The 15,121-nt window shown below is 35.4% G+C and overlaps 1 protein-coding gene across 13 annotated transcripts in view; it reads right to left on the bottom strand.

Annotated features, from left to right (window-relative positions):
- The window catches only part of SHOC1 (shortage in chiasmata 1), a 48,003-nt gene that overhangs the window by 30,542 nt on the left and 2,340 nt on the right, over positions 1 to 15,121 (bottom strand). For 4 of the 13 annotated variants that reach the window (XM_064403952.1, XM_064403954.1, XM_064403957.1 and 1 more), the window contains exons 3-10: positions 12,270 to 12,399; positions 11,603 to 11,684; positions 9,834 to 10,024; positions 7,972 to 8,134; positions 6,037 to 6,139; positions 5,177 to 5,333; positions 3,801 to 3,908; positions 450 to 579 (exon numbers count right to left, since the gene is read on the bottom strand). In XM_064403952.1, the coding sequence (XP_064260022.1) occupies positions 450 to 579; positions 3,801 to 3,908; positions 5,177 to 5,333; positions 6,037 to 6,139; positions 7,972 to 8,134; positions 9,834 to 10,024; positions 11,603 to 11,684; positions 12,270 to 12,399 (1,064 nt within the window). Of the gene's footprint in view, positions 1 to 449; positions 580 to 3,800; positions 3,909 to 5,176; positions 5,334 to 6,036; positions 6,140 to 7,971; positions 8,135 to 9,833; positions 10,025 to 11,554; positions 11,685 to 12,269; positions 12,400 to 15,121 lie in introns of those variants that run through there. The other 9 variants (XM_064403958.1, XM_064403959.1, XM_064403955.1 and 6 more) reach the window with 8 other exon arrangements.

Genomic DNA, 15,121 nt, shown 5'->3' with positions numbered 1-15,121 from the left:
ATATTCACATGAAAAGGTCTGAAATCTATTGTTGGAAGGTATCCCCAAAACAGACAATACCTTCTTACTATATTTCTTCTGGATATTTTTCAGGTGATCCTTGTGCAACGTATGTGCTTGCCATAGGTATAAATACAAGCATATGCCCATACACATACTTGCTAAATACTTTAAATATTTACTGTTGCCTACTGCAAAAACAAGACTGGATTTTCAAGCTATAAAATCCCCTCAGAGAAAGAGGCCTACAGAAGCACCTTCCTTGCTTTTTTCAGACTCTTCTAGAAAACCACACATATGGACTGTGCATTCCATCACTCTTTCACACAAAACACAATATATATGCAGCTCAAAGAATGTAAGTACCAATTCATAAATACAGTGAAGCTATTTTTTTCATTAATTTTCAGGATTTATGACAGAATTTGCCACTACCAAGGTTTCATTACCTGTTACCAGAGAGAGAAATAGGTTCTTCTTGAAGTCCTCTGCACAGAAAATTAACCCATGATCTTTGTTGTCTGCATGGAGGAGTTAAAGGCACTTCCATTTCATCTTTCAAATATGGAATATATTCAGCTGGAAATTGCATAAAGCCCCAGCCAAAACAAAAATAAAAATCAAAATCACAAAGCTACTTGTGAATGAAACACACATGCTTATGAACCTTACATAAGTGAAGTCCTGGATTAAAATAGAAAATATTTTAATGGGACAGTTCAATAAGCTATATGCCCCAAATACTTCACATCTAATTTCCAGACAGTATGGGGAAACAACAGTAGATCACATTCCTTTGATGAAGTTCTGGGTACATACACTTCACAGATAAGATTATTTTTATAATTAAATCACCAGGTACCACACCTGAGATTTTGATATTTATGCCTGTCACCCTTCTTAGACAATTCCTCCATAAACAAAGTTAATTAACTGGAAGACAGACTATAGGCAATATTGTGGTTGCTGTAAGAACAGCCTCAGAAACTTCAAAAACAGTCAGGGTTTTAATGAAAAAAATATTCTTTCAAGCAGAATTAGTTCTCATTGAAATTTCTAGGGATGATCACTGAAATTAATTACAACACCAGTTTGGTTTTTTTTTTAGTAGTATACAAACAAACCTGGCATGTTAAAAGTCCTCTACGAGTAACTTTAAACATTCTTTTTTTCTTCCTCCCAATCATATTAAATGTGGACCTATTAATGATTATGGGGTTTTATTCAAATCTTATTAACAATTTACAACTTCATTGATTTTGGTGGTTCACATGATTGCCCTGGTATTCATCTCTCTGGCATTCTACTAACCCAAAAGAAGGAATCACAAAAACCACAGTTGTTCCATGTTCTGTGAAAACTAAGGCAAAAAATTGTGAATAAATTATTGCCTCCACAAGGAAAAAATCACTTATAATAAATTCCTTATTCATTCCACCAGGCAGCAAGTAGATGCAATCATCATACCCACATTGCCTGGACAATTGGCACAAAGCAGCCTCTGAATCAGTCACCTGTCCAGCTGTTCACAGTTTCTCCTTGAAGGACCTAACAAGCTGATTGTTAGGCAGGAAGGGTAAGGGATAATGATAGAAAGCCAGAGGACTCGAACATATCAGAAACACAGGAAAAAAAAGTAAGAAATTGAAGTGGGTACGAAATAAAGCAACATAATTCCAGTCAGTATCACCTCTTTCCCACTTAGAACAAAAAATGTTTAGTGAACTCATGCTGTGAACTTCAGCTCACAAACCAGTTTTTGTGAGAAGCAAAGTTTTAGGACTTTACTTTGAACAGGACAGAAGCTGGTCTCAGGACAGCAAAAATACCTCATGTATTTAAAAAGAAGTATTCTCTCTCTTTGAACAATACTATTAATATTTGTTCTTGTCTAGTTATTTATGCCTTTGAGACTGAAATCTTTATCAGCTACATTAGTTAAACTCTATCTACACTCAGAGTAACATTCCCCTTCTCAGAACATTGCTGCCTCAGAGAACTATCTTGTCTCTCAATGCCTTTTTTAAACAAACTCAGTGACTAGAGAAAGACTGCTTAGTTTTATGACTGCTTCTTCACTGAATTCAAGCAAACATATTTCACTTCTGGTAACTCATAAAGAGCAAAATTAATTAGAAGGAGAAAACTATCAGGTATCTCAGCTGAAACCTGACACCGAATACAGAAACTTCTGCCATCAAACAGTATTCTGGCAGTGCTTGCACACATTTGTAGGTCTCTACCCTACAGACCTGAGTCTATCCTGAAAAAAAAAGAAGAAAAGAAAATACAGAAGCTGATTGTGGCCCAATCAACAGCAGAGCTAAGAGAGCAACTGGTAATAAAGATTAACTCAGCCACCTTCTTTAAAATACAATTTAAGATGGCTTGACCACTTATCTACTACAGAAGAATGGACAATACCCTAGAGAAGATCACAGTCAATTTATTACTACTACATTCAGGGGAAGAGTGCAGATCTACTATACTTAAGCCCCTCCTGCTTTTAAGCCTTAGAACTAAAGAGCAGTCAGAGCGCTGATTAGACACAGATTACAGTTTATCATGCTAGACAATAATCTCCAGATGTAAAAGAAGTTTAACTTTATCTTGGTGTAACTTGGTGTGTTTACATTGAGCTTTTATATAAACACTTTGAAATTATTCCAACCAAAATTGCACTACAATATAGTATCTAAAGCATGCTACTATTAGTACTATTAGCCTGCAGGGGACAACTATCAGCTAAATTTAAAACTTGTTGAAACTAAGACAATAAGAAAGGCCTTGGTCTGGAGAAAGCTCAACATTTCTTGAGTATTTTAGTAACTTCTGCATGGAAAACTATCAACTGAACAAGCACTGATGGATAATACTGCTACTGTCCAATACAACAATGATCTTGTCATAGACAGTATATACATTAGGATGAGATGTACATGTATCATCATGTATTGACACTATGCTCAGATTACATTTATTGGTAAATAAATGTGCAGGCCCTTCTGTATTAAATGAAAGATGAAAAATGTCATCAGCATAGCCATTTTTCTGCCTTACTTAGTCAACCAGAATTTAGCTGTGAATATAATAGGGCTGGCAAAGACTGTACATTATTTTGAAAATTTATACCTGGAACTCGAAAAAAGGTTTACTAAGGTTGGATGACTAGGTTGAGCAGTGAGACACCAAAGCTGCTCAGCACTGGTTGATGGTGTAAACACCATGACTTGGGTTTTCAACCTAATAAAGGTGAACATACAGGGTGTATGTCCTGATGCCAGTCCAGGAGAAGAAAGGATGCAATGCACATTAGCAAATACTTAATAGTTGGAGTTCATTTCTGTAGAAAACAGCTCTGGCTTAACTTCCCAATCACATGTAATTACATTTGCAAAACAGGATGTTTACACAGGAGTTTCCAATCACTAGAACTTACAAACACAGTGCTGCTACCTGAATTGTTCTCCACCACCCTCTTTTGAAAGCATTACATCAGACTTTAACAAACTTAGATGAGTTGCTAGATTAAAAAAGATTTAAAAATCAAATAAAGTACAAAAGTTATAGACATTGCTTACAGACAAAAGCAATGTGAAGGAATTGCTTGTGTTTAGACTATAAAGCTCTAGAAAGGAGTATGGCACGTCTACCTCCTTATGGTGTGGGTAAAAAATAATAGATTTCAAAAAGTGAATCTTACCTATGTGGTACATGTTCTCCCACAAACAGAATATTAGACAAACTACTTGAAGAATTTATCTTAAATATCATCCCTTGATTTATACAGATCTTCCTACCTGACTCACAGAATTCCAACATACTTGGGCTAATATTGGAGCAAACCTCTTGTGGAATGGCACAATACTTGGAAATTTCTATTCTGTATGCAATTTCTGCTTTGAGATCTGAAAACAGATTAAAAAGGTGCCATAAATAAACCATTTATTAATTTTTCCTGTCAGACCTTTCAGTCTTTTTATTGAACCTCCATGATATATTGTTATGAAAAATTAGTCACGCTTAGTAACCCCAGATGCTTTAGCTGATTAGAGCAGTGCTCAGTCTTGTCCCTTAAGTGACAAAACATCCCCCCAAAATATGGTACAGTTACTATCTGAATTATACCAAGATCTTATTACTAGAATGATTTCCAGAACAACAAAGTAGCCTAAATATAGTTTACTTGGAGTATGTGTATGTAGATTCTTTTGCTACCAAAAACGGACTAAAACAAAACCACCCACAACAGGTTGCCTTTTTATATGGAATGCTCAAATCTCTGCAATTTCAGCTTGAAACATGACACATACTAAATGTATCAGGGGAATGAACATGAAACTGTTTTAGTCAAATATTTTAAAAGTTTTGTTTCTGTCTTCAGTAAGAGACTGGTTTACTTCAAACTGTTGCCCTATGAGACATAGAATTCAGCACACATCCTCCATCTTCAGAAGCATTAAGCCTCCTTTGAGCTGCTTCCTTCCAGAAAAAAAGGTGGAACATTATTTATTTTGACTTTAAAAAAAACCAGCAAAAAACCAAGCCTCAGACAACGTCTTTTTGTTTTAACTAAACAAAATACTGTCATACAAATCAATCCATTAGCCAACAACTATCATCAAAGTTATATTTATCAGTAGTCTAAAAGCATTCAGTAATTTTTTTTAAAATTCATTTAAAGAAACTATTACTATCATTTAGAATAATGATGTTATCCATGGAAATATTTAACCATTTCCCCCCCCAGAAATCTGCTCTTGTGTTTGCAATTACAATGCAACAAAAACATTTTTTATGGTATGACTGTTCTGCATATAATCCTCTTAGATGTCTCTTAAAGTAAACTTAAAAACATATTAGAGAGCACAAGACCAAATTATTATAGCTATGTTGATTTTATATCACCAATCACAGCTCACATTACATTTGTGTTCAAGATTACAACATAGCCCTGGACTAAGTCAAATGGCAAGTTGTTTACTACCCCTCAAGGGGACCTTTCTAATACCAGAAATTAGGCTGTAACACAGGTCCTAGTTCATCCACAGAAATTCTCATTTTATAAGCTGTGAAGTAATTTTTAAGTGAACTCAATATAAAAGAGCTTGATTGTGTTGAATGTGTTCAAATGAAAGGAAAATCAGATCAAGAACTTAAGAAAACCAACCCTCACCTTCTCCAATCACTTGTTTGCAAAGGTCTTCATCACCTACGGTGACTGGAGCTAAATTTAACATCTCCTTCAGCTGCAAGTATGATGGAATCTTAACACAATCAGACCTGCCATTGTTAGGTTTGCTGAATTCTAAATCAACAGGCAACAGGAAATACTGAAAAAATATTAATCACAACAGAATGGCCAGTAAATTTCCTTTTATATGACTGTACAGTCAAAGCCTTTTAAAATCTTGAAATAACTTAATTCTAAACCAATTTAAGAACTCTTAGGAGAGAAATAATTTGATATTTACACAGCACACATGAAGCTTTGCTCAATACAGGGTAAAATACAATGTTACACAATTTCAGATGGAGTCAGTGGAGTGTAAAAAGTGTGTCTTAACTTAACTGTTTCCAACCAAGTACAATTCACATTTATTTTAATAGAAGTTTGTTTTTTAGAATTTTGAAAAATGGAGGAAAAAGTAGATTTGCTTCTTTAAAAAAAAACAAGTCTAAAAAAACCACAAATCCCAGAACATGTCTTGTAGCCTTCTGTTTTCCAAGCTCATGTCATGGCTTCCTGCTCTAATTAATTTTTATTCTTAGAGTAAAAAGTTTCTACATAAAATTGCAAACACATCGGGTACCAGGACAAACAGCTTATCGGAGCAGAGACTCCTAAAAACAGGATCCAAGAATTAAAAAACCACAAGTAATACCAGCATTTTCTAATCTTGGAAACATGAAAGCTTGAAATACTTGGCAAGTATGAAAAGAACTCAGTAACATGACTTAGAGATGAAGAAACACACATGCATAACATAGAATAACCACTAACATAATACATAGCATGAAACAACAGGATGATACCTCTTCATCTTTCACAGATACAGTATAGAAACTCTCTTCAATCCCCTGCAATTCATTTTGACTCTCTTCCATCTTCATTCCGTTTTGGAAAGTCAAACATTCTCTTTAAAAGATCATAAAATAAAGTAAGTGACTTCTTTGTATTACCTAATGTCCAAGACTGAAACTCTTGGCAGCAGTTTTAATAGCCATATACATGGCAAAATTTTTTCTAAATCCATGCCTTTTCTCAAAAGACAATTCCAAGCGATGCTGTACTGATCTGTGCAATCAACCAAAGAAAATTTTCAAGAAATAATATATTATATGCAGGTTAATATTGGGGTCTGCCTTAAACAGCTACAGAATAAACCCTTCATATCATAATTCTTCAGCCTCCCAGCACAAAAGTCCCCTCATGTAAAAGTGCTTTCTGCAAAAGCTGTGCATCTAATTTCTTCCAGTGTATTATTTTTTTACTAGACAGAAAATCTCTGTAATCCATGAGCCTTATTTCTCTTTTGCCACCTTCTGTTCCTATTTTCAGGAAAGAGTCAGCATGAAAGAAGGCAGAGTGTGCTTATTACTAGTTAAAGTGAAAACTAAAAAGGTGTTCCTGGTTTAACTGAAAAACTTTAAAACACTTGGAAGTAAAACTCAGGAATGAAGCTAGTATTTGCACTGTAAAACAAAGACACATGCAGCACACGGATGAAGACTTGCAAAGTAGAAAGTAAATGCTTCATAAGGTGTTTGCACCAGTTACAGGCACTAAATCTGTAGCAACTTTTAGGGGAGTAACTTTTTCATCAGTCCCCGACACCCCTATTTTCCAGAGGAATATTTTAGACCGCAGAGTACAAACTGTTCCGTATCTAGCCTTGGGATGCTCATGAATTTTAACTCAAGTTGAAGTCTGCCTAATTGAGTCCCTTTCTCTAAATGCATTTCCCTGTGTGCTGCACTAGGAGATCTGGATTCCCACCTTGGACAGGTTTTGCTAGTCAATCACAGGTCAGGAGGTCAGAGCTATTTTTGCAAAGTTTCACCCTAGCATTTTTTTCTCCCATTACTGGTATTTCTGAAAGTCATTATAGAATTTGGATTGTGTTCTCTTCACTGGGTATTTACAGTATTCACATAGTCTCACATTAAAGATTCATTGCATGACTGGGGCTCATCTTTGAAAAAATAGGCAAACAACCCCATTCCTCCTTGATCTACTATATGGGTATAGTTGGTTCAGGTAAAATCTCTTTTACCTGCCTGACAATCATGCAACCCTTCCAAGTGCAAAGGAAGCAATACAAATGGTCCAGACATGACAAAAATCAGCACAAGATTTAGCCAGCCAGACTTTATGAATGTATATACACAATCAGTATATTAACAAAATACTAAGCCCATTTTTCATACAACATACCTGTTTAAATCTTTGTTCAATATCATGACATATGACATAGGTATCATTCAATTAACCTAGCAATACAAAACTGAGCAAACCCCTCAAAATAATTAATATTTGAACTTGAAGAAATACAATTCTGCAGGGCAAGAGCATGGATTTACTGGCACGACATCTGAGAGGAGAGAAAAAAGGAACATGGAAGCATGTGCAAAATCCCAGCCCTACCAAATTTAGTGATACTTTCATGATAGAGAATCAGTCAGTTTGAGGAACGATTAAGTCCCTTAAAGACGTACATTTTTTCAGTATCCCAAAACTAATATCCTGATTGCATTTCACACCTATAGAATGTAAAAGTGACAATTTCATTAATCCAGTTTTCTTAATGCATATAAATTTCACCCTCCTCATTTTTTCCTAAAATGAAAAGCTGAACCTGTTGCAAACATAAACTAGTTACAAAGGTAAAATACAACAAAGGTAAAAATGTTAATCGTTATACACAGACTATGTTTTATGTTTAATATTATACAGAAATTTGTAGGTACCTGAAAACATTCTCTGCTGTTAAAAACTGTCCTTCAGAACCCAAAAGGGGATCTTTCACTAAAAAAAACTGTAGTCTGCTCAGAAGTATAGATAAAGTCGGCAATTTTTTACAAAAATGTTCAAGATTATCAATAAAAACAAACTCCTCTTCCAAATATAAATCTGACAAAATAGAAGAAAAACATTATAAAACAAGATAAAAATACTAAGAATTATCAGCATAAAGAGAATTGTTGAGCAACTGTTGAAATACTATAAATGTCAGCAAAACAATAACTGCTTTTACTTTACACTTAAATACTAAAACATTTAAAGTGCAACGAAGTCTAGACTTCTATGGTTCACGTGATAACTTTAGTTTTCTTTAGCTTTTTCTTTTGTCTTACATAATTCCTGTTAAAAACAAAAGGTACTCTTTTGCTTCCTTTTTTGCACTTTCAACTATGATAAAGGAACTTCTGAAGTAGGTTCTGGCCAAGAAAGGTTCTTTGCTCAGTGCAATTTTAAATGTAGAAATGATGCACTCTTTCCATACGTGTCTAAACCTAATTGCAGATTCCCTAATTACAAAGAAAAAAAATTACAAAAAAAGATTGCAAATTACTGTGATTTCAAGAAAGAAGACATTGTATCAACACAGGCTGGGGAATGAACAAATCAAGGGAAGCCCTGTGAGCAGGACTGGGGGATGCTGGTGGGTGAGAGGCTGGACATGACCCAGCCATGGGCACTCCCAGCCCAGAAAGCCAAACGTGTCCTGGGCTGCATCCAAAGCAGCGTGGGCAGCAGGGGAGGGAGGGGATTCTGCCCCTCTGCTCTGCTCTGCTGAGAGCCCACCTGGAACCTGCACCCAGCTCTGGGGTCCTCAGTAGAAAAAGAAACATGGGCCTCTTGGAGCAGGTCCAGAGGAGGAATCACAAAAACATTCAGAGGAAAGGAACACCACTCCTGTGAGAAAAGTCTGAGAGAATTGACATATGTTCAACCTGGAGAGGAGACGGCTCCAGGAAAACCTTACTGTGGCTTCTCCATACTTAAAGAAGGCTTACAAGAAAGGTGGGGATAGACCTTTTAGATCTTAAGTTTTAAACTTCAAGAGGGATAATTTGAATTAGATATAAGGATGCAGTTTCTTACAACAAGGGAGGTGGGTGATGCCCCATCCCCAGAAGTGAGGCAGTTCCCTCCCCAGAGGTGAGGCATTCAAGGTGAGGTTGGATGAGGATCTGATCAACCTGAGCTGATTACAGGGGAGTTGGACTCCTGTAAAAGGTGCTTTCCAACCCAAGCCATCACATTTCTTTTGAGTTTAAACTACTCCTCACCTGAGATAGAAGTGATGCAGTAACCACATTTGACACAATCCCTTACATTTGCAGTACGAAATACATATGTATCTACACACACATTTTACAGATATATAATACATATAGAAGGGCAAAGGAAGTTTTTTTCTTCTTCCTTATTTTTTTCCAATATGGAAGTCTCCTTATTCCCACATCTCCCTTTCACTTCTTGGATGATTCCCTGTCTGTAATTACTCTGTGTTCTCTCATAGTGCCTGGAAATGATGGATACTGATTATGTTCCCACCAAACTGTTTTATGATGCTAATTCAAACAGATGTCCATAAAGAAATCTATCTTAAACTTCCTTTGGCTTGCATCTCTCTTTAGCTATTAAAACAAGCCCTGCTTCTCCAGGGAATAAATCTGTCTTCAGTGGTTACACCTTATGCAAATGCAAAGTTTTTGATCACCCAAATGATTTTATCAATGTCTCTGGAGCATGTGCAAGAAACTACAAAAGTTAACAAGATTACTCAACCAAAACTTAGAAAACAGCAAATTGAACATTTTACCTTGCTGTGATTCTTTAAATTCAGTGGCATAGTAAATCTTGAAATATTTGTCTTGGGTGGAGTCTTCCTTAAAACCACTCTTCATAAGTAAACAAGATTCTTCTGTGTCAATCTGAGAGCAAGGATTTGAACTTGGAATAACTTCTATTAAGTCATTACTAGTCTGAAACTCTACACAGGAGATAGGTTTCCTAAAAAACAGAAAAAAAACCCCTGATGATTAAGCTGTACCAAAATCAATGTTGTAACTTCCCTGACTCCTCAGTGAATCAACAGCGCTTAGATGCTCTAAGAGCTTTGATAATCACCATATTCACTGAAGAAGACTGGAAATTAGAGTTCTCTCTATTCATTGGATCTATGGTCAAACTACATGTTCAAATTTTACACAAGAAAAGAGTCTTTTAAGTTCACACCCAGCATAAAATTTCACAAAAATAAAAAAGCATCAAACTTATTGATGGCATAAGGTTTGTGACAAAAATTATGGTTAAATGTACACTTCTGTTTCAAAAACCATGAAGAAATTGCAAGTAACCGCAATAAAAAAGACAGGGTAAGTGAAGAAACAAAACTACTTCTATTTCCTGTAACTTTTCATCCGAACTTCAGTACTACTGTTACCTATTAAGAAAACTTCCTTACTGTTTGCCAAGTAAGAAAATCATTTGACTACAGAAAGGAAAAAAAAGCCCATGATTTTCCCAAGCTAAGCATGTATCTGGACAAAAGTTACAATAGTTTATTAAAATATGTGTTAATGCTGTGCTACCCATATAAATTGACTGCAACAATATAGTAACTCTGATGAGTACTGACATTTCTGAAGCACACAAATCAGCTCATCTACAGTTATTGTACATACTATTCTCATTTCAGAAAACTGATTTCTCAATTTTGCATCCTATTGATTTATTCATATTTTTAATAATACTTAGCATTACATCATCTTGATATTTGCTAGTCATCTAAATGTAAGGCTCGTAAAAGCAATCAGTGTATAAGTACACCTCTGAAATTCAATACAGAACTTAATGTGTAAATAGCAATAGAGGGGAATCTCTGCTACCCATCTTAAAAAAAATTAACTATTTTACAACATTTTGACTGTAGTTCAGAAATTAATTTTGAAGCTATAAGTAGTATAGTTCACAAGTAATAACCATGTGGTACTGATAATAACTAATATCCAGAGTTTCACAAGGCATAAGCCTCTGAAAATCCATGAACCTTAAAACACTGCCCAAGTTGGCACTTCACTGAAATCACTGGGTTTCACTACAGTTTTATAGATAGAAAAAACCCTAACTGAGCTGCTTGAGACTATACAGACCACCTCTTCCAAAGTTAAAGTCCCAGTAAGGCTCTTCTAGAAGATGGCAAATATTTTAATGCAGACTATTCTAAGTATGGAAAAATATTTTCAAGTCACATAGCTATGTTTGTACATTGCATAAGATAATTGTCTTAGAGAGGAGAGGGGAAGCTTATTTTCATGTTCATGCAGTTTTCAGAGACTTTCTTCAATGTTATAAATAGATTACACAACCATTGAAAAAATATATAAAGACCAGTGAACTCCATAAAAACACAATACTACTTTTAGTGAAAAAAGCCATCTCTAAGCTATCTGATAGAGTACACAGCTCCAGCACACTTGCTACTGTCAGGAAACAGCTTCATATTCTGTTTTCATCATTAAGGTACAATTTGCAAAATACCTGAGTGATATCAAAGAAATCAGATCTTTTTAACTTAAAGTTACTGACTTTTCCAAGAAATCCTCCACAGGTAAACTTTTCTTCCATTGATCCAATACTGAAATAGCCATCATGTTCTGTGTTGAACCAACTAAGATGAAAAGGAGAGAAAAAAGTCATGCAGAAAATACTAAAATTAATTTTTATATATTGACTAAATAATTGCAGAGATTAATTAAACTTTACACATGATGTAAAGTTTAGAAGAAACAACACCTTTCGTTTCCATTAGCAAAGGCAATACAAATGCACAAGAAAGATGCAAACACTTTTATGCATATATTTACCATTGTCATTTGAAGACCTCATTTTTTGCCACAGCTCATAACCTCAGCATCATCTTCCAAACCTCTCCCAACTAATCAAAATTAGTATTTTACTTATCTCTGATCACTGCTTTTCTTCCATAAACATTTCTCTGGAAAGAAATCCATCCAGAGATCTCTACAAATTAATCACATATCATCTCATTTATGGTTCCACTCAAATAAATATCCATTACCCATTTGCTTCAATTTGGGCAATGAAGATGTTCTACCTTCAAAAGCTGTAAGAAAGGGTGTAGTGCTATGTCTGGAAATATTTTTTGATTCTATTTATCATATTATGGATAAACACAAGCTTTTCCTTTAATCCACAGTAAATCGAAACTAAACTTAAGGATTATATTACATACTTCTAGTCCATGGCTTCCTATACTTATCATCAGCAAAGAGTCCATTGAAATGATACTTTTCATCTTGATGTAAACAGGAAGGAAAGCAAAGTGATAATTTCCAGATGGAAAACTTCTGCCTTGCCATGCTCTGAATAAAAAAAAGGCATGTGATAAAATCATGAGAGAGACAGTTCCATTCTTTTTGTGCACTGCCTTTTCAATCATTCCCACTGCTTTCAAGGGTTTTCTTCTTCTTAAGAGAAGATACTAACATTTACCTGATTTGCTATTTAACTTTTAATCTACACATCTGAGTATGCAGAATTGAACATTTGCTTAGGTACACTTTAACTAAGCTTTGAAAGTGCAATTACAAGTCCTTATCTTAACACTTGGAATGGTCTCCTGAATGGACACATGGATTAGCCGACCTGAAACAATTCAGTATCATTCCTACTACTTCTGTTTCAAGTGCTTTTAATATTCTAAGGCCTCTTGTCTTCCATGTGTCATTATGAACTAATGAAAGCCCTTTTAAAGTCTTTCATTTTCTCAAAAATCAGGGACAGTAATCAGTTGAATTCTGGAATGAAATAGTCTACGTGGAAGTTTAGTAACTTTTCACTGAATACCAAGTTCAATAAACTATCTTACAGTTCTTTTGTCACAGAAACCCACGAAGGAGCACAGAACCAAAGAATAACCAGTGAGTTCAGGAAGCAAAGAAAAATTATACTTAGACTTTTGTGTTTAACAAGTTTATAGAAAGAAGAAGAAAGAAGTTGTTCTTTAAAAGTCTGCGGAGTAAATGGCATATTGGAAAAGAGAACTAGCTACAGTCATGTGGAAGAACATAATGAATGAAATCAGAAACTTTTCTCTAGCTGTAAACCCATTGCCTCACTTCAGCTGTGTTGCCTCAGTTCCCAGAACTGCCCACCCGTTCCAACATATGCTGTCAAGCCAAATATAACTTGTACTGTTAGAAAACTCAGGTGACAAACTAGAAATATTTGAAATATTTCACTGACTTGGACTGCAAACAGAATAACCATGCTATTGGTGTACTTTTCAAACCTTCCTGTAAAAAAAGAGAAAACTTAGGGGCAAAAAACCCCAAAACCACGAACCATAATAAACCAACAAACAGTACAGACAAACAAACAAATACACACATGGGAAGCAATGAAAACAAATGCTGTCACTTCATCAATACAAATCCTTTTTCCATTTCCATTTAATCCTTTGTGGAATAGTTACAATTCTGTAAATGCTAGTTAATTTTTAATTTAAAAAACCAAAAATTCTTGCCACGGCAGCATCTTTTCCTTGAAAGGCTCTTGTGAAAAAACAGATCTGATACAATGGAGTCCCTTTTGCCTAAGTCAAAGCATGGCATTTCCTCATTGATCTCTTTCACAAATTCTGGATAAAGAAGACAGAATCAGATAACTATGGGCAGCTGGACCTATGTCTTTAACACACTACTGGCCATATATCAGTTTAGGTAATCTGTATTGAACTTACTGCTGAAAAACTGTATTTATCATAAAATAAAGGGCAGCCGTCAGTTTCCTAATAGAGATAACAGGAAATGCTACAGATAACTCTTCTCTTCATTAAAAGAAGCTGTCAGAATTGGCACATAAAAGTTGTCAAAGGACTCATAGGTTAAAGAAGAATGCTACTGCTACTGTAGAAGTAGAAGCTACTGAACATATAAGTACATCCAATATTAAAACAGAGATCAGAAAGAAATTTGAAACACCACTATGTAGTTTCACTGAGGCTAACTTTAGCTTAATAGCTAAAATTGTTTTCTGTCACTGATATTTGTGAAGTGGAAGAAATACATCCTAGAGCTATCATCACAAGTAACAACCTTAAACCAGGAAAATTGTGCATTTTACAAAATATTTTAAATGAAACAGTTCAAAGAGTAAAGTTTAAGCTGAATTAGTTCACTTTAAAAAGTCTGATAAGACTGATAAAGACACCCCTTCTTGTCATTCTCAAATATATAAAAGTGTTTTTCAAGGCCATTATTAATAGCTACAGCACTCAGTGCATGTTTACCCCTGTTTATCAAGAAAATATGAAGGTCTCTGGACATTTTTCTTCCATCTGAAAGATATTATCCCAGTTCCACTCAGTTTGCCTGTATTGTCAGTTTATAACACTAGAAAACCTTGCACTACCAAGATGACTTTGCAATCACACCTACAATACTCAGGAGCATGAAGTATGTAACTCTTGTGTCTAGGGTGACTGAAAAGACTCCTTTCTTCAAAGATACTTATAAAGGGAAGCTGGAAAAACTGTACCTGGAATTGATATAAGTGCATAACAAATATTTTAGGAGCAGGATTCCTCATCCAGTTGAGTGAGCTGTGTGCAGGAAGCAGTTTGATATAAGGTCATTGCATTCCAGCAATTCCTAAAAGCTGGAAGTTTTAGCCAAGTGCAATTGACAGAGGAAAAATCAACGTAACTTTATTTCTAGAGGGGAGCAACTAGGCAAAAGAGTGGAACCAGAAGCTGCAGTTTGAGCACAGCATCTCCCTTACACAGTCAGATCTGTATACCTTTAAATGTATCATCACATCCATTGACCCATTCTGGTAGCGCCACAGAGCAAGAGTCACACTGCTCCAGAGCAGCCATTCAGCAGGTCACTCAGCATTTCTCTTCTAGAAGTTTTCAGTTGTCCTGATGTCAGCGCTATCATCCTCAAAACTCAGGCAAGAAAAGCCATGTAATTCTCTTTTGCATATACCCCATGACATGTTTTGCTAACACACCTATTTTTTATTCGTAGATAACATGGAAACAACTGGTGATCAAGCTGAATGGAACTACATTGGGAAGAT

Source organism: Passer domesticus, chromosome Z (genome assembly GCF_036417665.1).
Source record: "Passer domesticus isolate bPasDom1 chromosome Z, bPasDom1.hap1, whole genome shotgun sequence".
Lineage (NCBI taxonomy): Eukaryota > Metazoa > Chordata > Aves > Passeriformes > Passeridae > Passer > Passer domesticus.
Note: the sequence above shows the minus strand (reverse complement) of the source record. Positions and strands in the feature narration are given on the sequence as shown.